The 23,703-nt window shown below is 37.0% G+C and overlaps 1 protein-coding gene across 1 annotated transcript in view; it reads right to left on the reverse strand.

Annotated features, from left to right (window-relative positions):
• CORIN (corin, serine peptidase) overlaps positions 1-23,703 on the reverse strand; it is a 182,369-nt gene that overhangs the window by 58,554 nt on the left and 100,112 nt on the right. Inside the window, 1 exon segment of the mRNA XM_074274153.1 lies at positions 1,696-1,809. Within this exon segment, the coding sequence (XP_074130254.1) occupies positions 1,696-1,809 (114 nt within the window).

Here is a 23,703-nt window from a genome sequence, read left to right on the forward strand (position 1 = left end):
TCACATATCCAGTAGCTATCCCAAACCTTTCCTCACAATACTTGCATCCTCCTCTTCTTTTTAAGCTGATATCCTTGTTCCTATTGGAGGCTATCTGCCATGACTTCCTTCTTCTCCCCTTCTCCATAACTCAAAATATCACTACATCTTTACTCAGTCTCTCTCTTTCCTTTACTTCTGCCTCTCAGAAAGAGGTAGCCCTTCTCTTTGCCAAGATTAAACCTGTGTAGATTCTCTCTAACCTTCTCCAAGAACATGGTCCATTTATCACGTGCTAGTCAATAAGAGCCCTGGATTGGGAATCAGAAAGACTCATCTTCCTGAATTCAAATCTGACCTCAGATTATTGGGATCCTGAGCAAGTCACTTAACTGTCTGCCTCAGTTTCCTCATCTATAAGTGATCTGAAAGAAAATGAAAAATCAGTCCAGTATCTTTGCCAAGAGAACCTCAAATGAGGTCATGAAGAATCTTGTCCAACTCTTCATGACCCAACAATTTATCTGTCAACATTTACCAACCTATTCATTTCTCAAACCTTGACACTTGGTTTTTCAGCTGCCCATCACTCTACTGGCGCTATTCTTTCCAAGCCTACAAATGATCTCTTAACTGGTAACTCCAATGGCCTAAAATGTAGTTCTACAAACTGCTTCATATTTAAGATGAGGTTTTGGTTTTGATTTCAGTCTCCTGAGAGATGTGAATTATCATCATAAGATAAGGAATCCTGTTTTAAGTTGTTCTGTCAACGTGTAGCCTTTTGGGTCCATTAACATATCTTCTGTGTGTAGGATTAATTATCATTCATTTAGTATCTTTGTGTCCTCCCATTTGGGGATGATCTAAACATGAGTCTAAGCTTTAAATAAATTGTCCTCAGAGTATCAGGTTGGAGTCTAATCAACCAGAGACTAGAATAAACGGGAGCCTATTTCTCTCTCTCTGCCTGGAGCCAGACTTTTCTAGGGCTGAAGCAAGCCAGAATATATGGGTGCTTTAGGGAGAAGGAATAGACACAGTGCCCCTAATCCCTTTGAGTGAGGAGCAATTATTAGACAAAGATTAGAAATGAAGCTCTATTTAGGTTTTTTCCATTTGCAGTTTTTTTACCTGGTATGTCATTGAAAGGCTAAAGTCAAACTAAAGAGGTGATTTAATCAGGAGTGAATATGAAATAGATGCCCATCAAATTTATTTATTTATTTTTTACTGAATCAGTCATTCAGGCCAGATATAGTGCTTTGACTAGCACACCCGCACATATATATCATCTGGTTATCTGTTAAGCCAAAATAGACGTGAAATGTGTGCCTTAGTCTTTCTTACAGAATACTGTGGGCCAGTGTAAAGGAGAGAAAAAGTAGCAATCTCCCAGAAAAAATGCCCTTCTCCCCAAAACATACAAGTTGGCCTTCACAGTCAATTATACAGGTTTGGAAAACAAACAAACAAAAAAAATTAAAGCCCTCTCTTCAAGGAAGCTTTCAATTCCTACAAGAGAAGCCAACTCTTGAGAGCCTATTTGAAATTTTAGCTTTAAACACACTTTAAAAGGTCTGCAGGCAGCTGTTAAAAAATAAATCAAGATCTGTCTATGCAAATGTTCTTTACGGTTGTTATTATGTTGACTCCTGGGCTGCTCAATAGCCTCACTGTGTTACCCTCAGAAGATGAAAAGATTCTGGGACCTACTGCAATACTTCTCGTCACTCCAATCATCACAATCATTGAATCCGTTACACTGCAGCTTCCTGGGAATGCAGATTCCACTGGTGCACAGAAAGCTCTCTCTTTCTCCACACAGGACTGAAGGAAAGAAGGAAAACAGGGAGTTAAGAGGTTTCAGAAAAAGTTCCAGGCAAGAAAGCCAGACAAGGAGAATTCTGTCTATATTATGCACACAACCATGTGTACGTGCACATACATACATCCTGCTTTTCAGACTTTAAAGCATTATATACTTGTCCGAAATTATTATCACTATCTGGACTCTCTTATTTTCTGTTTGGGAAATGGAGCTCCAGAAAAGAGACATCCAGCAAGCTAGTAAGCTAAAAGGAGAAATCAGGTAATCTGAATCTTTCCTTATAACAAGGAGTCTCCTCAGAGATTATTTTGCTAATGAGGAATATAAAATGGAATCAAATAATCATTTTTTACTTTCAGCTTGACTCCCTGACATTAATATTTTTTGGAAGGCAATAAGAGTTCAGTGACTTGACCAAGGTTATACAGCTGGTAAATGCCAAGTATCTGAAGCCATATTTGAACTCAGATCCTCCTGACCCCAAGCCTGATGCTCTGTCCACCTTACCACCTAGTACTTCCCCCTCGCCCCATCCCGACATTAATTTTTGTTGTTGTTGATACACATTCACTTTCAGCTTCTAAAATTTGAACTTCCATTTTGAGCATTACAATTACTTTCAGGATTTAAAGTGAGGGAAGGCTGCAGTAGAGGAAAGTCCTTCTGTTAAAAATCAGGCAAAAAAGCAAAGCATAAGCCAACCATAAAAATCATTTCGCAATTAAAGGGACAAAGTTTTAAAATATCACCCAATAATAAATAAATATTGTCTTTTATATTCCCATTCTAAGCAAAAGCCAATAAGGCAAACTGAATGAAAAGGTCAGAAGAAAAGTAGAAAAGAACAAAGTTGGCCCAAGGTGTAGCTCACCAAAGGAGTATGACTTCCATGGGGAGATTGTTAGATCCGATTTGCAAAATCTTATTTTAATTAATTAGTTTTGCAAATTAATAGCAAAGTTTAGCTGTTTCTACTGCTACAAGACTACACATTATTGTCAGCACCCTCTAAATTTCAGTGCCCTGAGACCAATCTCTCATCACTGTGTCCTAGTTACAGCTATGCTTTTATAAATCCCAAATCTACCACTGCATGCTGTGGGAAATGAGGAGTAGCTTGCTTTCTAATTGCTTTTTTCTAGTTATAGCTCCCTAAGCATCAAACACCCTGTGAGTATTCACTTACTGAATGAGTAAAAAGTGGATAGGGACTATTCTCCCTATGATACTGTAAAAGAAAAGAATATATATTTATATAATTTTGTGATATTCCAGAATTATAGAACATTAAAATTAAAAGGAACCTTAACATAAAAACTCTATTACTACCACATACTTATTAATTATGAATTTTATTGTTTATTTATACTTTTTATTTTCAGTTCCAAATTCTTTCCACTTTCTATCCTTCTCTTATCACTGAGAAGGCAAGAAAGACAATACCCATTATACATACGAAGTCACATAAAGCATATTTCTACATTAGCCATGTTTCAAAAAATGTGAGATTAAAAAAATGAAGAAGAGGAGGGAGGGAAGGAAGGAAGGAAGGAAGGAAGGAAGGAAGGAAGGAAGGAAGGAAGGAAGGAAGGAAGGAAGGAAGGAAGGAAGGAAGGAAGGAAGGAAGGAAGGAAGGAAGGAAGGAAGGAAGGAAGGAAGGAAGGAAGGAAGGAAGGAAGGAAGGAAGGAAGGAAGGAAGGAAGGAAGGAAGGAAGGAAGGAAGGAAGGAAGGAAGGAAGGAAGGAAGGAAGGAAGGAAGGAAGGAAGGAAGGAAGGAAGGAAGGAAGGAAGGAAGGAAGGGAGGGAAAAAGAAAATAAATACACTTCAGTATATACTCAGAATCCATCAGTTCTCCATCTAGAAGTGGGTACCATTTTTCATCATAAGACCTTTGAAAATGTTATGGATCATTATATTAATCTGAGTTACTAAGTCTTTCACAGTTGATTCATAGTACAATATTGCTGTTTCTATGCACATGTTCACCAGGAGAACATGTGCATAGAAACAGCAATAATGTATCACTTCATTTACATCAGCTCATTTAAGTCTGCCCAAGTTTTTCTGAAACCATATTCTTTTTCATTTCTTACAGCACAATAATATTCCATCATAATCATATACCATAATTTTATGAAAATAAATAGAAAAGGAGAGAGAGGTCTCCTTTTCTTTTCAGGGAAGCAAAGTTGAGATGGGAAGAGAACATCATAGGTGATGATATTAGGCTTAGCTGATATCAGTCAGTTTTGTTGAACTTTTTCCCCTCTTGTTTTCATTCTTTGAAATAGGGGAATGGGGGCCAGCTAGGTGGCGCAGTGGATAGAGCACCAGCCTTGAATTCAGGAGGACCTGAGTTCAAATCTGATCTCAGACACTTAACACTTCCTAGCTGTGTGACCCTGGGCAAGTCACTTAACCCCAGCCTGGGGGGGGGGGGGGAATACATTCAGTGAAATAGGGGAATGGCTCTCTGGGAAAAGTCTGAGAGAGAATGACATATTTAGAAATGTGTCATAAAATTTTTCAAAATGTCACAATATATAACTGAATAAAACACATCTCAAATCTAGAAAATTAAAGTTTATATGATCACAGACTTAGAGCTAGAAAAGCTCACCAAAATCAGACTAACCCTCTCATATTTTACTCAGAATATGTTTATTGGCTTAACCGCTTGCTTTTTCAATGTCCCATTGCTGGTTAATGCCATTAACTGAGATCTAAACTCAGTCCAATGATTCCAAGTGAATCATGTCAAATTCAGCATTTTTCTCACTCCATCACTTCTCATCTTAAACATCACACTTCTTAGGATGCTTTCCTAGACGTCATCATTTTCATTATTTTTTAAAAAGATGATTTTCATTTATGCACAACTGAAACAATTTTGAACAGAATGCCATTGGTTAAGAATAGTGCCGAGAGAAACTATAATAACAATGAGTCAATAATTCTAAGGTTGAAGTCCTATGGTATAAAATGAAATTGAACCAGCGAGGAAGCAGTGAGGGTTTTTCCCTTCTCTGTTACCTTATTCCATATGTCCAAGATTTTTCAGGAGCTGGATGGGATTGTTCACTTAGACTTAAAACTCATTCTGTGTTGTAGTGTCATCTCTAATGTGGTGTAAGCTGTGGAAACTGAAAGATCTGCCTAACCCAAACTTCTACCATACCTCAAGTATTCACTCCTATGCCTATTATTAGGTCTATTATAAATTCAAAGAAATAGCAAATAATGTTTTACATCTGAAGTAGTTTTCCATTTCATCTAGCCAGGCATTTAGCAGTATCCAGGGAAACACACACGTTCTGCTTCAAGAAAGGGGTTCAAAACATATACAAAGCCCAGGAAGTTGGATTCAGACACCAAGAAAAGTATTAAAGTTGTACCTATATCTGAATTTAACGGATCTTTATCAGTTTATCAGCTTATCAGTGTCTACCATTAGCCTCAAGTCTATACTATAAAGTCCTCTGGGGATTATTTACTTTCTTTTTTTTTAATGTATTATGAATATATTCTTTAATAGTGTTTTTATTCCCCAATAGGGGCCCTAGGAAATAGAACACTCCTTTCTAACAAGGAAGTACAATTTATAAAATCAAACATGTAGCCCGTGGCCTGTAATGTGTAATTATCATCACATTCCTCTGAAGTTAATAACATTAACATATTAACATAATAATACATAATATTATTGTAAATCCTAATATTTTACTGTGTATATGTGTATAGTAGTAGTAGCCCATTCATCTTCACATTTTAATCTGCAACAAGTCACCTAACTAGTGCCTCATATGCATTAGATATTCATTTTTTTGAATACTCAAACATATAAATTTATTTAATGGCATCATAATAACAAATGTAAGGTTTTTTTTCTATTATAGTCCCTTACTTTTCAGCACTCAATAGAGTTAATCTAAATTGAGCAAACAATCAAATAGATATCTTCAGTAGCATACCAAACTCCTCATTTTATACCTTCCCATCAGCCATCCTTAGACATGTTTTAATAAAACAATCGTTAAAGCAAAATTACTGCAAAAACGAAATGCTCTCGGAAGCTTAACTAGCTCACTGGTTCAATTTATTCCTTTACACTGTACATAAACTCTGTCAAGTTGAAACTATGCCAAATTTCATGTTAAACTAAAAGTAGTTTCCTAAAAGTAGTTCTAAAGGGAATATGCTGCACTTCTATAAACACTTCTTACTTACTAAAAATGTGATCCATAAAGGGAAAAACTTGGCTAATTCTAATGTTAATCAAGAAATTACCTGAAGTTGATAAATGAGAAAACAGCAATTAGTTTTTAATCATATATAAAGCATTTCCAGGAAATAAGTGTCACCATCCAGCATTTAGGGAATGACTGCTGAACAGAAGAGATTTTGTTTTTTAAGTTCTGTACAACAGACATTATAATCTAATTAGACAGAATGCAAAGCAGACCTGTAGAATGTCTCCAATGTCACAAATAGGTTGTCAAAGCTTAAAATAACTTAATTTAAGAAAATATATATATGGCTAAATATAACTTAATTTAATAAATGTTAACAAAACTTCAAAATGAAGGTCACAAAACTAGAAAGATATGGAACATGCTACCTCATGTTTTAATGTCTTACCAATTCCAAGGACACCCATCTGGGAAAGTAAACCTATTCAAAATTGAACAGGACATATGGACAGATATTTATAGTTTCCTACCAAGTCATGCAATAAAATAAGTCCAAACCCTAAATAACAAGGTAAATTAAAGATTGTGTTCCTTAAACTAACTCTAAGAGGGAGGAATGGGCATTCCCCAAAACCCAGGATCCTAAGACCTTCACAGAGCTTTCAAGATGTTCCTTAGGATGCAGAATAATAAAATATATTGAAGACAATTAGCAAGCATTTTCTACTAAACACTTTTTAAGATTTTCTCTAAATTGTCCTCGTGTGTTTCAAAATAACATTTTCCAGACACTAGGATTTATAAAAAGATAACAGTTGAAGACTAAAAAGGATATTTGACAGATTTCAAAGAGTATGTTTGATGTAAAATACCTGAATTCCTTTGGATCTAATAGAAACAAAGGATGTTTTATACATATTAAGGTTTGGAAAGGATATCAAAAGCCATGAATACACATTTGTCTATATCTGGAAAAGTCATAGAGGAAGTGGGGGAACCTGGGGGCGAAGGTTAACACTTTCATGAAAACTATGAACCAGTCTTAATATCCGCAACAAAGATTAAGAACAAATGAACCAAAAAACAAACCTCCATGTAATCTACACATTGGTTTTGGTAAGTAGATATAAATTGAACCAAGTTAATATCATAAAAATATGTTTATGGAGGCAAAGACAATCCAATTGTCCACCCACCCAACAGTTTTGAATTCTTTTTGACTTTTATTGTTCAGTTGTTCCAATCCAACTGTTCACAATCTCTTAGCAAAGACACTGGAGTGGTCCATGATTTATTTCTCCTGCTTATTTTATAGATGAAGGAACTGGGGCAAATGATTAGCCCAGAATCACAAAGCTAGTATATATGAGGCTAAATTTGAGCTCAGGTCTTTCTCATAGACTCAGAGCTCTATCCACTGTGGCACCTAACTGCCCCTTGAGAATATTTCCATTTACATGTCTACATATCTGTTATGTACATCTTGCACGTGAGTTGTCATTTGCCATTTGTGTCTCCCATTAAAATGTGAGCTCCTCGTGGATAGAGATTGCCCCTGAGTTTGCCTTTTTATTCTCAATTCTTAGCATTATGCCTGGAAAATAGTAAGTCCTTAATAAATACTTGTTCCTAGCTAGAATAGAATATCACCTTTTTTGGGGTCAAGGACTTTAGTGTTCTTTGTTGTTGTATTTCCAGTGCTGAATGCAGTAAATTCCAGTAAAACCCAGAGCAAATCCCGGCTAAATGGATGGCTATCTACAAATATGGTGAAATTGCCTGTGCTTTTAAAGACATATGATTTGGGTACCAGAATACAAATATTCATATATCTAGTGAGCGATTGACCCCGATTATTTTGCTAGGAGAGAAGGATACAAATAAAACAACAATCTTAATATTTCCCATTGGGTCTGAAATTCAGTCTTAGCTGTTTCTGTCCCTCTGGGCCCACTTGGAGATGGCACTGCCACGGAAAGAGGTAGGAGCAGCAGCTTGGAAGTGCTCCAGCAGCACCAGATTTACAAGGAGCAGCCGCGTGTAGCCTGTCTCACATGGCCAGGGATCCACACAGACATGCCTGAATAAAGCTGAGGCAGCGAATTCAGAAAGGTTTTGTCACATTCAGGCACCTGTTGTTTACCTCCCGTGTGTGAGAGCCCTGTGGCCTGAGCCTGGTCATACCAGACCATGGAGCGAGCCGGCTTCTGTTCTGGGGATCCCACTTTCTGCCTCCGGAAGAAAGCTCGATAAACATCTCATTTATAAACTCTGGCTTATCACACCCCATTCTTCTGCTTGCTGGGGAACTTCTTGGCTGAGACATTCTCCCTGTGGGGCTAAGCCAAGGATCCAGTCCAAAAAAAGAGCTGTTAGGGGTGGGGAACCCAAGGGATGGCCGATTGGACCCGAAACAGAGTCTGCAAGGAGTTCTGGCCAAAATAACATTAGCAGTCTCTCCTTTGCATTCTCATTATTCAATATAGCTCTCAAAGCTCACATTCAACCAGGTGGGGAAATGAGAAACATAATACATACAGAGAAAAGAAAAATAAGAGATAGTCTGAAGAAAGTAGAACCGGTAAAAGGAAAGGAGGAATTAGGAAAGGCTCCAAGAAAAGATTGTACTATTCTCATTCTCATCTGAATGAGAAAGGAATTCATTCTAAAGGAACATATCCATACTCAAATTCAACTCAAAACACAAGTGTCATGTGCAAAGGAATATTTACTCAACAGAGAAAAGTTAATTGCCTTTTTTTGTTCATGGTTTTAAATTTGTCTTTCCATTTAAAAAAAAAAAAGATATATTCATTAAATTGGCCAAATTTAAGATAAACCGACCAAAAAAATTTAACACAAATATCATATGTAACTATTTATGTTGGACATTATAATTCTAGAAGCAGTTCAAAAGGCAACAGAAGTACACTGTGTTATATTACCAGTGATGAAGTGTTGCTGAAGAGTAGAGCACTTGTACGTGCACTTAACCCCAAAAAACACACCTCACTACAAAATTATGCTTCCAAAGTTATCAAAGTACAGGAAGATCAGGTGTTAACAATTAGAGAGACTCTAGGGACTCAGTCAGGCTGGGAAGCTAAAAACAGACTTTTGTGCAACAATAACAACAACAACAAAAAAAGACAAAAGTGCAACAAAAATTTTCAGTTATTCTTTAAAAGAAGGCCTTTAGTGAGGGGACAGGAAGAGGAAGACAGGAGAGTGGGAAGGGAACACAAAGCAACTTCTGTGATTACTGTGTTGGACTGCTTAAAAAAACTTAGAAAAAGTTTCCTAAAACTGGCAATTAAGTCAAATCAACAAACATGCTTAAGGGCTTACTATGTGCCAAGTCTAAGAATACAAGTACAAGCAAATAGGAAGGCAAATCCCACATGCAAATGAGAGCAAATGAGATAACGTGTATGATATGCTCAGTGCAATGCCTTATATATAAATCAGCACAGGGTAAATTCTTATGCCTTTCTCCTTCCCTCAAAGTATTTACATTCTAACCAGGAAGGGCCTGAAAGCAGGGGCAGGATGTCCTTGAGAACCTGGCTTGGGAGAGAACTCCAGATAGATGGGGAAGTCCAAGAGTGACAAAAAAGGAATGGCTGGTCTGAGCTTTTCTCAGATTAAAGGTTCTGAGAGTAGGGACCATAGGGGCCTTTTCATGGAGAAAAGGATGAAGGGATATAGTGGAGAAGTCAAAAGTCAGGAGCAGAAACAAAAAGTGAAGGGCTAAGAATCACAGTGACCAAAAGTTGCATTGGCTTGTAGCTGGAGACTAACCAAGAAAAAAATCATCCGTGTATCAGAACAGATTACTGATATCCCAAGACACTCTATTATTCAGTATATTGCCCTAGAAACAAGCTTAGGGACAGAACCAGGTTTATTAATATTCAATTGATTCAGAAGAGAGAACTAGAGGAAATCCATATAAAAATGGGGAATTGAATGACAAATTCACACTTTTAAAACATAGAGGAGACAAAAAACAAGAATTTGAAAGAGACAGACATAAATCGAGAGAGAAAGAGACAGAAAGACAGACATGGAGAACAGTACTATAAAAAGTGTGGACTGCTAAAATCTAGAAAAAATGAGAGGCTGACCATTAATGTTAGGGACAATAAAAAGGATTCAGATGTGTGTATGTATGTGTGTGTATATGTGTGTGTTTAAAAAAAATGGGGCTGGACAAAGAAGGATCAAAGAAAAGGTGGGATCAATACTTTTTTTAGTGGATAAAATGAGAAAGGGGAAATACTTATTTTGTTTCAATACTCCTTTATAAGGAAAATGCTCTTTGAACTAGTAAAGAGAGACAGGGATGGTTTTTAGGAAGTAGAAATCCAAGATAAATGAAGAAAACAGGAATCATTGACTTGAATTCAATAACTAGATTCAGATGAACTACATTCTGACAGACTTTTAAAAGGACTAGAAAATGTAATTGCTAAACCACTACTGCTGCTGTTGGAAAGATCTTGGAGAATAAGAGAGTTGCTAGAGAAAGGGGAAATGTCCCAATATGAAAAAAAAGCAAAATAAAGGAAGGAGAATTTCCTTGGCAAGCTATAGAACAGTGAGCTTAACTTCTGTTCTGGGCAAAATTCTAGAACACATGGGAGAGTTTGTAAGCACTCAGCCAGGGAAGTAGTGATCATCATAAGCCAGCATGGTTTCATCAAGAACACGTCATGTCAGACTAATCTAATTTCCTTTTTTTTTTTTTTTTTGAAAAGGTTACTAGACTGGTAGATCAGGAGTATAGGGAAGACATAATATACTATGATTTCAACAAAATATTTGACAACATCTCTCATGTGCATAAGATGGAGGGTGATGGGCTAGTAGTTGAAATTGGGATAACTGGACTCAATGAAAAGTTATTAAAATATTGAGCACTGAATTAATCAATAAGCATTTATTAAGTATCCAGTGTGTTCCAAGCACTGGACTAGGCACTGAGGGATACAAAGGAAAAAAATTAAGTCCTTGTTCTGAAAAAGTTTTGTTTCAGCTCCATGAGAATGACACAAACATAAATAAATAGAAAATCTTTACAAAGTAAATTCAGGGAGCAAAATCAGGGAAAAGTAGGGTCAGAAAAAGCTTCGTGTTGGCTGTGGCATGAGATCTGAGCCTTAAAGGATTCGAAGATGTGAAGGTAAAGAGGGAATGAATTGCAGGCATGGAAGTTAACCTGGGAAAAGTCACCGAGACAGGAAATGGAAAGTCATATACACTTTATATCAAGTATTCTGGTTGGAACTGGGACAATGTCTGGGAGAATATATGAATGAATGAAAAAAGCATTTATTAAGCACTTACTATGTGCCAAACACTATGTTAAATGCTAGGAATACAAATAGAAAAACCATACAGAACAGAACCCCTGTTCTAACCAGAGGAGACAATGCAGAGAAAAAAGTTCAACTGCAGTGCAGTTAAAAAAATTCCCAGAAGTCCTAAGGCTACAATGGTGGGACAGAAGCCCAGAGATGCTTGAGTTACACCAGTTGATAGTGCTAGGGGACCACAGAGTAAAGGGGCAGGGCACCTAACGTAGACCTGGATGACTTGCAGAGACAGTAATAAGGAGGTTTTATCCTCCATCTCCCTGGATCAAAAGGAATTGTGGATTCCCATCTCATCCAAGCCATGTGAGCCATCAAGTCTCCCAAGTAAAGAGGGAAGAGGGAGGGGAAATCCATCCCCACTAGCCATGAAGCTTCCCACTGCCCAGTCATCTTTAACGGATGCTGAGATGTTCTGGGCTAAGGGAGGAGAAGATTCTAGTAGACCTTCCTGTCACAAGATGATCCTCCATAAGGCTGATGAATATTAACTCCATCAAGGTAGACTGGAGCCAAATTATAGAGGGATTCATATGCAAAACAGAAAAACTGAAATTTTATCCTAGAAATAAAAAGGAGCCAGCGTAGTCTGAGATTGAAAATGACAACCGGCTCTTTAGGAATATTGATCGAATACTCTGTGGAAGATCAATTGGAATGATGTGCCACTTGAGCCAGAGAGAAACCAAGTGGGCATTTCTTTGAGTAATCCAGGTGAGAGATGCTGAAGAACAGAATTAGGCTGGTAGCCAAAGGAGTAAAAAAGAAGGGAACACAGGTGAAAGCTTGTTGGGGTATAATGGATAAGAACTGGGAACTCTTGGTTAGATAAGGGGCGTAAGAGAAAGGGACTCCTGGGTGAACCTGGATGACTAGAAGAATGGTGATGGGCTTAGCCAAGTAAGAAAGTTGAAAACAGAAACAAATTTGAAGGGAAAAACTGAAAAGAACCTGGGTTTGAATCACAGCCTGGCCACCATCTCTATGAAGCCTTTGTTGTTTCTGTGAACTACTCTGACTCATTTCCCTCATTTCCAAAATGGGAGGAGGGGATTTGGCCAGAGAGCCTTTAAGGTTCCTTCCTTTTGACACTGAACAGAGTCAGGATACAAAAAGCCCAACAGCTTGGTGGTGCAGTGGATAGAGCACAGGCTCTGCAGTCAAGAGCATATGAGTTCAAATGTGGCCACAGCCACTTACACTTATATGTTCCTGGGCAAGTTGCTTAATCAGTTTGCCTTAGTTTGCTCATCTGTAAAATGAGCTGGAGAAGGAAATGGCAAACCACTCTAGTATCTTTGTGAGGAAAATCCCACAAAGGGGCACAAAGAGTCAAACGTGACTAAAACATCTCGGCAACAAAATAAAACGATGATGACAGAATAGAAGGCTGGCCCAAATCAAAAACCATGAAGTTTAACTGAGACAAATATAAAATCCTATAGTCCATCACTTGGGAATATTGGGGGGGGAGGACTTATGTATAGAGGTGGTCCTAGATAGCTTCTAATGCCTCCTCCAGCTTTTGGGTTCCATGGTTCTGGTATCCAATTTCTACTTGATCTACTACCACCCCTAGCCTAGTTTTTTGGGTTTTTTTTTCCCCACTCACAAAAAGATGGCCCCTGACTCAATATAATTTCTGAAGAACAAAAATGTATTCTCTTTTTTGAATGGATTTATGTTCTGATTCTGGTTTCATGGATAAGTTCAAATAAATTATTCCTTTAATAAAAATATAACCAAAAACTCCCAGTTAAAAGAAGTCCTCTGGAAGGCCAAAGCAAATAAGTTACTAGCAAGGAATCCATCTTAGCAGCTCCCCACTAGAGTCCTAAAACTGTTTCGAGTGTCTTTGCCCTGTATGCCAGGTCCCAAACCCACTTGCCTGGGGAAAGGTTCATTCTGACAGTCCCAGTTCTGCTCCACAAAGTCTTAGCTCCCAACAGCTCAGGAAGGATGGAAATGCAAGGGTTAACTCAAGTCACCCACCACAGAGCAGGCCCTGCCCAGCAGTTGTTAATAGCCTTAGAAAGATGTGATCTTTGCAGCAAAGCAGAGGGGGATCCATCCATCTCTGTGACCTTTACAATTTACACTGGAGAAAAACAACTCTGACCAAAACACCTAGATTTACTTTTACAATAATATATCATTGGGTAGGGGAGAGTTAGATTTGGCATTCTGGAACATAACTTTGAATACTTGCTCTGTCACAACAGGGAAGGAAGAAAACATTTAATAAGGGCTTACTGAATGCCAGGAACTCATTTGATCTTCGGAATATTCAGGGGTTATTATTGTTCCCATATATTTCCCCATAGGGAAGCTGAGGCAGACAGAAGCTTAATGACTCGCCTAGGATCACACAGCGACTAAGTGTCTGATGTGGGATTTGAATTCAGGTCTTCCTGACTCCAGGTGTGTGTGTGTGTGTGTGTGTGTGTATAAACATATATATATAGATATAGATATATATAGATATATATATACATATATATATAATCTATATATTCTATATACCTAAAAGCCTGAGCTGAGTATGAGTTAAGTTATTAAATAAACTTGGTTCCAAAAGACTCATAATGGATGAGCCTTCAGAGAAAGAACTGATGGAGTCTGAATGCAGATCAAAACATTGTATTTTCACTTTATTTTTTCATATTTTTTTCTTTTGTTCTGTTTCTTCTTTCACAACAAGACTAATAAAGAAACATGTAGGTCTTTTTTTTAATATGATAGCACTTTTTAACCTATTTCAATTGCTTACCATCTTAGGAAAGGGGAAAGGAAGGAAGGAGAAAATTGGGTACTCAACATTTTATAAAAAATTAATGTTATGACTTATGTGGAAATACACAAAAAGTGAGTGGATGTGCATAACCTAAAAAAAATCAAATAAAGAAAAAAGAAAATTAACATTAAAATTGTTTTGCCTGTAATTGGAAAAATAGTAATTAAAAAAAAAACCACTTGGATCTAAGTATCCTCATCTGTAAAATGAAGGAACTGGACCAGCTCTAACTTTATGATGCAGTGATTCTGAAAGTAAATTATCCAAGTGAGAAGAACATCCCCAAAAGCTGAATTAAGAGCAATTCTAGGGCCAGGTGATATTCTCTCCATACTCTATTCTGGTCTAAATATATCTGTTGCTTGTATTGTCCCAATTTGGAGCACCACATTTTAAGAAGGAAAATGATAAACCAGAGCAGAGTCAAAGGAATATCTCTGACCCAGAGAGTGGAAGGACTGGAAGCCATGCCAGGAACAAACAGGGTGTTTACCTTGAAGAAAAGAACATTTGGAGTGCAGGGGGAGAGACAAGTTATCAATCTTCAAATATTTGAGGGAAAAGGCTTGACCCTGAGAATGCAATGGAAGGACACCCACAAAGGCCTTTTTAGTCCCATCACTTGAGGGGAAACTTTCTAGATTGGTACTACCTACAATTAGACTGGTTTGATTCAGGAAGAAACAAAAATTAACATTTATGTAACACTTTATTCTTTACAAAATGTAAAATGTCTAAAATATGTATTTATTCATTTGCAAACTATTCAGAAATTGCAAGAAGAAGAGCCCAATCACAAGAAATCAGAGTCAGGTTTATATAAAGTGTTTTTTGCACTTTGTACTTTATAAATCAGAGAAGACAGGGAGGAAGATGATGATGTTGATGATCCAAAAGCAGGTAGATGCAGGATAGGGACAATCGGGGGGGAATAGTCACTTACACTGTGTAATTTGGTCATGAGGGGAGAGAAACAAATGCATGTTGGTTCATTTTCCAGAATTTCAGTAGCCAGAGAATTACTGTTTTCTTCATCTTTTTACTATTGTGTGTTCTCCTCCTGTCTCCCTTCCAGCCCCAAATAGCATCCAAAGGATCTAAAGATGATGCTTCTGAAGACCCTGTCTTCACTTTTGAAATCTGAGCTAGAAAATGATAAACACTCATCTATACTTGGATCGTTTATGATACAGATCCCATTGGCCTTAATTATATTGACAAAAGCTAAAACTTGAGTCCAGTTTCTGGAAAATACTGATTTTTTATTTTATTTTACTAAGTCTTCAGATAAATCTTAAAGGAGATTATCAATGAAATCAATTAATGGAAGCTATTTTGAGATATTAACCCATTGGATGTTCAATAGAACTAATTTCCACTGCTAAAAACAGACTGAAGGGCTAAAAAATGAGAACATCAGGAAGACTTGTTTGACATTTCTAACAATTTGTTTTAAGAGGATCAGTTGGATCTTTCTTGTCTATAAGCCTCTTAAACTCAAACAGTTGGCAAGTTTTGACAGATCTATATCTACACTAACTCTCAAATGCATTTCCTTCACAGTCATAGTCCTACCGCAGCAGGTCTTGGCTGAACTATATATTACAGCAGACTCAGTCCCCCTGCCTGCCTCCAGTGTTTCCTTTCACTAATTTATCCTCCACCCAGATGCCAGGGATTTTCCGAAAGGGCAGAACTGTCAATGTTTTCTCTCTAATCATACTCTTAGGATTTTCAATTAACCCTCCAGTCATATACAAACACTGATCTTTAGTATTTAAAACCTTTTGCAATCTGGTTTCAACTACCTTTGCAATCTTATCATTCCCCTTCACATACTATACCATTCAGCCCAAGTTGCCTTTCTTCAATCACTGAACAAGGATTAATTAATTGCTTATTATGTGCCAAGCATGGCCCATAGTAAGACCCCAGAATAAAAAGAAAGGCAAGTTACAGCCCCTGCCCTCAAGGAGTTTATAGTCTAAAGTGGAAGAAAGCATGCAAACTATGTACATCAAGACAATGTTAAAGGGAAGTTATCTCGGAGGTGGGACTTCAGCAGTGGAGGGAAGAAGAGTAAGAAGAAAAGAAAAAGGAAGGGAAGATAGAATTTGCACAGTCTTTAAGGAAGCTGGGAGGTAGGGGTAAGGAGGGAGAGCCTTCCAGGCCCAAGGACAGACACTGAAAATTCACAAAGTCAGGCATTCAAAGCACTTTCACATCCTGGCTCTGGGCTTCTTTTTATGGGTCGAATCATAGCATCCTGTATGAGCAAAAGTAAGTATCATTTTATTTAAAGGACATGCTGGAAAGGCAGGAAGGGACTAAGGTAAGAAGAGCTTTAAAAACCAAAGAAAAGTTTATATTTGATCCTGGGAATAATAAGAAATCACTGGAGTTTACTAAAAAGCAGGGTGAGCTTTGCTTTAGGAAAGTCCTTTTGGCAGATGCCTGGAGAATGGATGGATTGAGGAAAGAGATTTTAGTTGTAGTATTCCAGACATAAGGTGATGAGGGTCTGCACTAGGGCAGCAGCTTTGTAAACAGAGAAGAGACATACTGGAGAAAAGTGGTAATGGTGGAAATGACTGGATATGGCAAAAGATTGGATATGTGAGGTGAGATAATAATAATAATAACAATAATAATAGCTTGCTTTAAAGTTTCTAAAGTGTTATTCAAATATTATCTCATGCTATCATCACAACAAGTCTAGGAGGTAGGTCCCATTATCTCTATTGTATAAATTTGGAAATCCAGGCAGGATTTAAATGACTTTCCCAAGATCACACCGATAATAAATGTCTGAGGGAGCATTTGAACTCCAGGCATCTGACGCCAGAGGAACAGAGAGTAGCTAAGAGAAGAGGGTGATCAATTGGGTCAAAGAGGGAAGAAAATGGCTAGATTTACAATTAAGAGATTTTTGGTAATTTGTCAGGAGCAGCTTCTCACTCTATTTCCTGTCTCACATTTACACATCCTTCCTCTATACTTCCCAGAATCCTTGGCTTCCTTCAGAGATCAATCTAGTGCCAATTTCTTCATAAACCCCTTCCTGAGACCTCCCTAACTCCCCAAAGCAGCTAGTGTGCAGCCTAATACACAGTGTTTAATCAATGTCTGCCCATTGATTACAAAGAACAGACACATCATACAAGGCAAGGAACTGACCCAGAAATGTCACTTTTGTTGTGGATGTTTGACAGGGAGCAAGGATCATTTCAAGTTGATCAAAAGTATTTAGTATGAGAGCTCTTTGCCAGCAACATATCTGGCAAGCTATGTGTTATAATAGCTAACCCAGAGCTGTGATGATTGTAGCAGATTCATAAGCATAATTCAGTGGGGCTTTCCCAGCATTCAGCTCTTTTAAGTGAGTGCACTTGAAGCCCGGGTCTGCTCAGGTTCCTAAAGGAAGTCCTCCCTCAATTGCACCAGCCACATTTCCAAGCGGATTTACATGATCTATGGTTGTCTCATTAGAGCAGGATTCCATCTTCGCTTGCAGAAAGGTGTTATGTCTGGTATAAATAACAAACAAGGGAGAAGGGGACCTTTAATTACAGACTTTTAGTTCCACAAAAACTGCCCCAGACATCCTAGCAATCGCTAAGGCAGACAATTACAGAAGCACAAGTACTTCACAAATGGGAAGTCGAAAAGAATAGAAAACACAGACATTGTACCGTAGGGACCTTCGGCATGCATATGTATCTAGAAGGCTAATCCATATGTTTGGTAGGAGGGAGGCCAACGATGAACTGCTTCTTAAATCAGGAGCATCCTAATTGTCTTGCGGTTTCACATCATCAGAAATCTACATGAATTTATCTATTTATGATTTATAATCTAGAGAGTGATTTACACTGTCACTCATCCTTTTCTCCTAGACACTCTCTTCCTCTGGAGTCAGGAAGACCTGACTTGAATTCAAATGCATCCTCAGATATTTACTAAGTGTGTGATCTTTGGGGAAAGTCCCTTAATTGCTCTCTGCCTCAGTTTCCTAATCTGTAAAATGAGGATCGTCAATTGCATTCAATTATGAGACCAAATCTACTAAATTACACCTAATAGCATTCAGTTGTATAATGGTTTTACTGTCTTTTATCCCTTTTTCAACAATCATCAAGGAGGAAAAAGCAATCCCGATTTTAAGCCAGAAGGCACCTTGTCACCACCTGTAAGGCAAGAGATAAAGACTTATTCCAGTGAATAGAACGTCAGTACTTGCCACTAGATCTTAAAATAGTTGTGAGAAGGAGAATTATGGCATGGATCACGGCCACCTATTTATTCTCTGAACCATAGTGCTTGTTCTAAACTGCCCTCCCATTTAGAGTTCACAGAGCAGGACCACTACAGCTAGAAGAAGCCGTTTTCAGAGAATTTTTAACTCAAACTGTTTTAGGGTCCCTGGAGTGATCCGTGATAAATATTCCAAATAATCAATACTGCAGCTCAAGAACCCTCACTAATATGCTTCCCATTTAAACAAAACTCATTGTCACACCACCATCAGCCCTTAAAGAAAATATTATTCAGTAAGGTAAACATTTGAATTACTAGCACTAATTGAAGTTACTTAATATAAATCACACACAAAAAATCAACACATTGAAATCTACATTTAAATCAGGGTCAATCTCTCCTACCAATATACAAAAATATCTATAGGTAATAGGGAGCCATGAGATTTTACTGATGGTCACAAAAGTCATTTTAACTAAATGGAGAATGGACTAGAGTAGGGAAGATTAAGGCAGGGAATACCAACCAAAAGAATATAGCCCTAGTACAATTGAGAGAACCTGTACCAGTTGGTGCCATTATTAGGAAAGAGAAAAGAATATATAAAGGAGAAACTGAAGAAGTAGAGATGAGACGATTTGGTAATAAATGGAATATGAGTGTGAGGAGTCAGGGTAACAACTAGACTGCAAGTCTGGGTCACTGGGATTCCAGACAATAATAGGAAAATTTGGAAGAGAGGAGACTCAGGTTGGGGATTGGGGAGAATTTTAGTTCGTGTTAGACACATTTGTGGAACAACCAGTTCAAAAAGTCAAAAGGCTGAAGGTAAAAGAGAAGGAAAAGGAAAAAGAGGAAGAAGAACAGAAAGAAATATGGAAAAGGGGAGAGGAAGATTTCCCTGGAAATCAGGGAAAAAGAAGAGAAGGGGAGGGAAAGGGAAACATTCCTTATCCTTGGAACTCCAACAGCAGGAGGAGTTGATTAAGACTATAAATGTTGACAGTAATTTCATGAAATTTTATCATATATTGGCAACATTTAGAAATATAACAAAGGAGTTAAATAAGCCAAATAAAAATAATTAGACTAAAAACTAAGCAGCCTTCAATATGTTTAGAGAATTATTTGAAGAATCAAAGCATAAAGGCACATGAATACTGGGAAGTTCCAAAGTCTCTAAAGTCATAATATAAATGCTGAAGAAGAAAAACATACATTTTATAAATAAGAATTTTTTTAAAGCTTCCCAGTTGACTAAACAACTACAAAAAAAGTGAAGAAATTGGAAGTGGCAGCCCTGCAGCTACATCTCGAGCCAGAAGCGTTCCTCTTACCCCCACCTCCATTTTCAGTTCTCTAAGGAATGTGCCATTAACAGGTACAAGCCAGAGTCTGTACAAAGACATTCCTAAACTAAAGCACCCCAAAATAAAAATAACTTGGCTAAAACCCCAGCAATCTGTCATCATTTCTAGGGAACTCTTAGTGAATCAGGGAATTAAAATAAGGAAATTTAAATTTTCTATGGAAAAACAGTGTTTCCAAGTATTTTGCTGTAGTTAAGGAAGCTTAAAGTTTTTGACATCCTATTCGTGTTCCATAAGTTGTCATTTCCCACTACAGAAAAAGGGGTGGAAGGGAAGATCGTTAAAACCTAAAGACGTTATGATGATTGTAAGCAGCCTCCCTTCCATTCTGTCTAGCAGTCTGTGAAGAAATTGAACAAGGATAACAGAAATGAACAACACATATTTAAAAGGAAGAAGGATGTAATAACAGCCAGACTGTGGAAAATGAGAAAATGAGTTTCTGAGGAAGACTATCAGTTAAAAATAGATTCTCATCTATCAGAAATGGTTGAAATGTGGTCCTAACAATTACAGAGGAGGAAACTACAGGATCTCTTGAGGGGCCTTCCAGATTTAAAATCTACAATTTTAAAAAGATTTAATCCCACACAAAAATAATGGTACTTTTGGACCAAATAATTCCATTATAGGAGTAGAAACATTGTTTGTAACTAACTACAGCCAGTTAGGTAGCCCTATAATGCATAAAGTGTCATGCTTAGAGTCAGGAAGCCAAGTTCAAATAGGGCCCAGACACTTACTGTGAGTGACCCTGACGATGTCACTTAGCCGTGTTTGCCTCAGTTTCCAGCTCAGTAAAATAAGCAGGAGCAGAAAATGGAAACCATTCCAGTTTTTTTGCCAAGAAAACCAAAAGAAGAGTCATGAAGAGTCAGACACAAGTAAAAATGATTAAGCAACAAAATTATTTGTATTAAAAAAAACTGAAAACATCTAGGAAATGTCCAACAGCTTTAAAAACTCGATGTATCTTTATAATAAAAATATCATGATAAGTGTGAAGAATATAATCATTGAAAATAATAAGTGTGTTTCTATAGCTCTTTGAGGTTTGCAAATCACTTTATCTACATGTTCTCTTTACATTTGACCCTTACAACAACCCTGTAAGTTAGGTGTTATTATTGTTCTCATTTTACAAATGAGGAAACTAAAGCACACTTAACTTAAAAGGACTAAGTGGCTTATCCAAAATCACACAGCTAATAAGTGCCTATGGTTGAATTTGAACTCGGGTCTCCTTAAAAGCCAAACTGAAAGTACAGTGCACATGATGACTTTGATTATATGAAAAGACAAAAATAAAATAATGTATGAATGGGAAAAAAGGGAGAAAAACAGAAGAGTAGATAATAGAATGCTGAATATATTGTAGTAGAAATTCATTTCCAGGTATAAAGAGTTTTAAATACATGTTTATTTGATTTTAATGTTTAAAGTTAAGTCCGTAAAAATTTTAAAACATGTAAAACATAGTCATTTTTGTTCAGTATTACAATTTTTGTCAAGTATCTTCCTTGCTACTAGTCCCTAAAAAAAGATTTCATCGATCTCAAAGAAGGGAAAGGGACCTGTATGTGCAAGAATGTTTGTGGCAGCCCTCTTTGTGGTGGCCAGAAACTGGACACTGAGTGGATGCCCATCAATTGAAGCATGGCTGAATAAATTATGGTATGTGAATATTATGGAATATGATTGTTCTGTAAGAAATGACCAACAGGATGATTTCAGAAAGGCTTGGAGAGACTTACATCAACTGATGCTGAGTGAAGTGAGTAGGACCAGGAGATCGTTGTATATTTCAACAACAATACTATATGAGGATCAATTCTAAAGGACGTGGCCCTCTCCAACAATGAGATGAACCAAATCAATAATGAAGAGAACCAGCAAAAGAAATCTGGGAAATGAGTGTGAACCACAACATAGCATTTCCACTCTTTTTGTTTTTGTTTGCTTGCATTTTTGATTTCCTTCTCAGGTTATTTTTACCTTATTTCTAAGTCCAATTTTTCTTGTTCAGCAAAATAACTGTATGGATATGTATACATATATTGTGTTTAACATATACTTTAACATATTTAACATGTATTGGTCTACTTATCATCTAGGGGAAGGGGTTGGAGGAAGGAGGGGAAAAGTTGGAACAGAAGATCTTGCAAGGGTGAATGCTGAAAAATTATCCATGCATATATCTTGTAAATAAAAAGCTATAATAAATTTTTAAAAGACCTCATCAAAACAATAAATATTTCCATTCCATAATCTTCTTACCAAATGATCACAATCCCCTAAGCTCCACATACGAATTTTTAGCAGGTGATTTCACCATGACAATCTATTACAGATTTTTTCTTAAAAATTTTCAAAATAGTATCCAGATTGTAATGAGACTCTTCACAGCTCTAGGAAAAATACTCTATTAATTGGTGGTCCCCCGAAATAGTTGTAATCCTAGGTGATTGAAAACAATCAACAATGTGTTTCCTAGCAATCTTTCTACTCATAAAATTCTATGAGAGTTCCAAGACTGATTTCCAAGAATAAGTCAAGTAAGCAGTCACTTACATAGTGTGATTCGCCTAACTCTAGGAAAGTCTTCCTGTCCATGAAATAATTGTTCAAAACTTGCAAGGCTAATCTCATTCAAACAGCCAAATCACAATTTATCACTGTTTAATCAGGAGCTATATGTATGCATAGATGGACAGACAACCAGACACACAGAGTGGGAGGAAGGAAGGGAGAAACAGAAAATTCTATTATTCCATAAATGTGTTACCTGACAAGATGATATCTAAGCATTGTAGAAATAAAAACATTCTTTTTTATTGTGACTCAATCAAAAAATAATCCCAAGCTTAGATCAAAAGCACCTAGTCACAATGAATTTACAAATTCTATATAATAGCATTTTCAAATTCATTTCCTAAGTTGTAATTTTTCAATAATTATGTCAATTGACCCGTAATCATGACTCAGGCATAAATATCCTTAGCACCCCCAAAAAATATAATTGATGCTGATAATGTCCAATCTATTCTCAATCTTTCATTATATTTTAGAAATGTAATTTTAAAAAAATATTTATTAATTCTGCTATAGATATCATTATTGAGACTAATATTTATAAAATACCACTCTAGAAATTTATAATCAGCCAAATTTTCAAGTGAAAGTACCATCCTTTATAAAGAATCATATTCACCTAATGTTGAGGAAAGTTCTTAAGCGATATCCCATGCAGAAAAGCTAAGGAGAACAATTCTGAAGAATCAGAAATAAAAACTCTTTTTTAACTGTCTAACCAGCAATGGTAAAAGAAAAAAAAAAAAAACAGCTCTACCAAACTTGATCATCTGAATTGTATCTGCAGAAAGGTATAATGATGATGTCAGGACATGTAGAAAGTCCATAAAGGTCACCTAGTCCATTCCCCTCAATTTTTACAGATGAGGGAACCAAGTGAATTAACTTCCTAAAGGTCATGGTAAGCATGAGAAATGGAATCTGAACCCAAATGCTCTGATTCCAGAGCTAGTCGGTAACCTTTCTCCTGTACCTCATTGGAATCTGTCCATGATACAAGGATATTTTTCATATTTGCTCTTTTACCTATAATTTTTACCAGTATAAAAACAATGGAGTCAATGTATATCTCAGACACATAAAATCAGTCTCATTATTGGTGAAAAATTCTTTTAGTTGCCCACAACTTTGTCTTTCAAAGGTCTGCTTCTCCTTGTTTTCCAAACTTTGGGCCTTCAAAACCCTCCTTCAGATTTCCCAGCTTTCATTTCCTCTTCCATTCCAGTTTGCTTTTCCTCTAGTCAAGTTATTCCCTTTTTCATTCAGTCCTCCCAAACATATGGTCTCTTTGACTTCAAACACTATAGTAGCTCA

The sequence above is a fragment of the Sminthopsis crassicaudata genome, chromosome 6 (assembly GCF_048593235.1).
Source record: "Sminthopsis crassicaudata isolate SCR6 chromosome 6, ASM4859323v1, whole genome shotgun sequence".
Taxonomy (NCBI): Eukaryota; Metazoa; Chordata; class Mammalia; order Dasyuromorphia; family Dasyuridae; genus Sminthopsis; species Sminthopsis crassicaudata.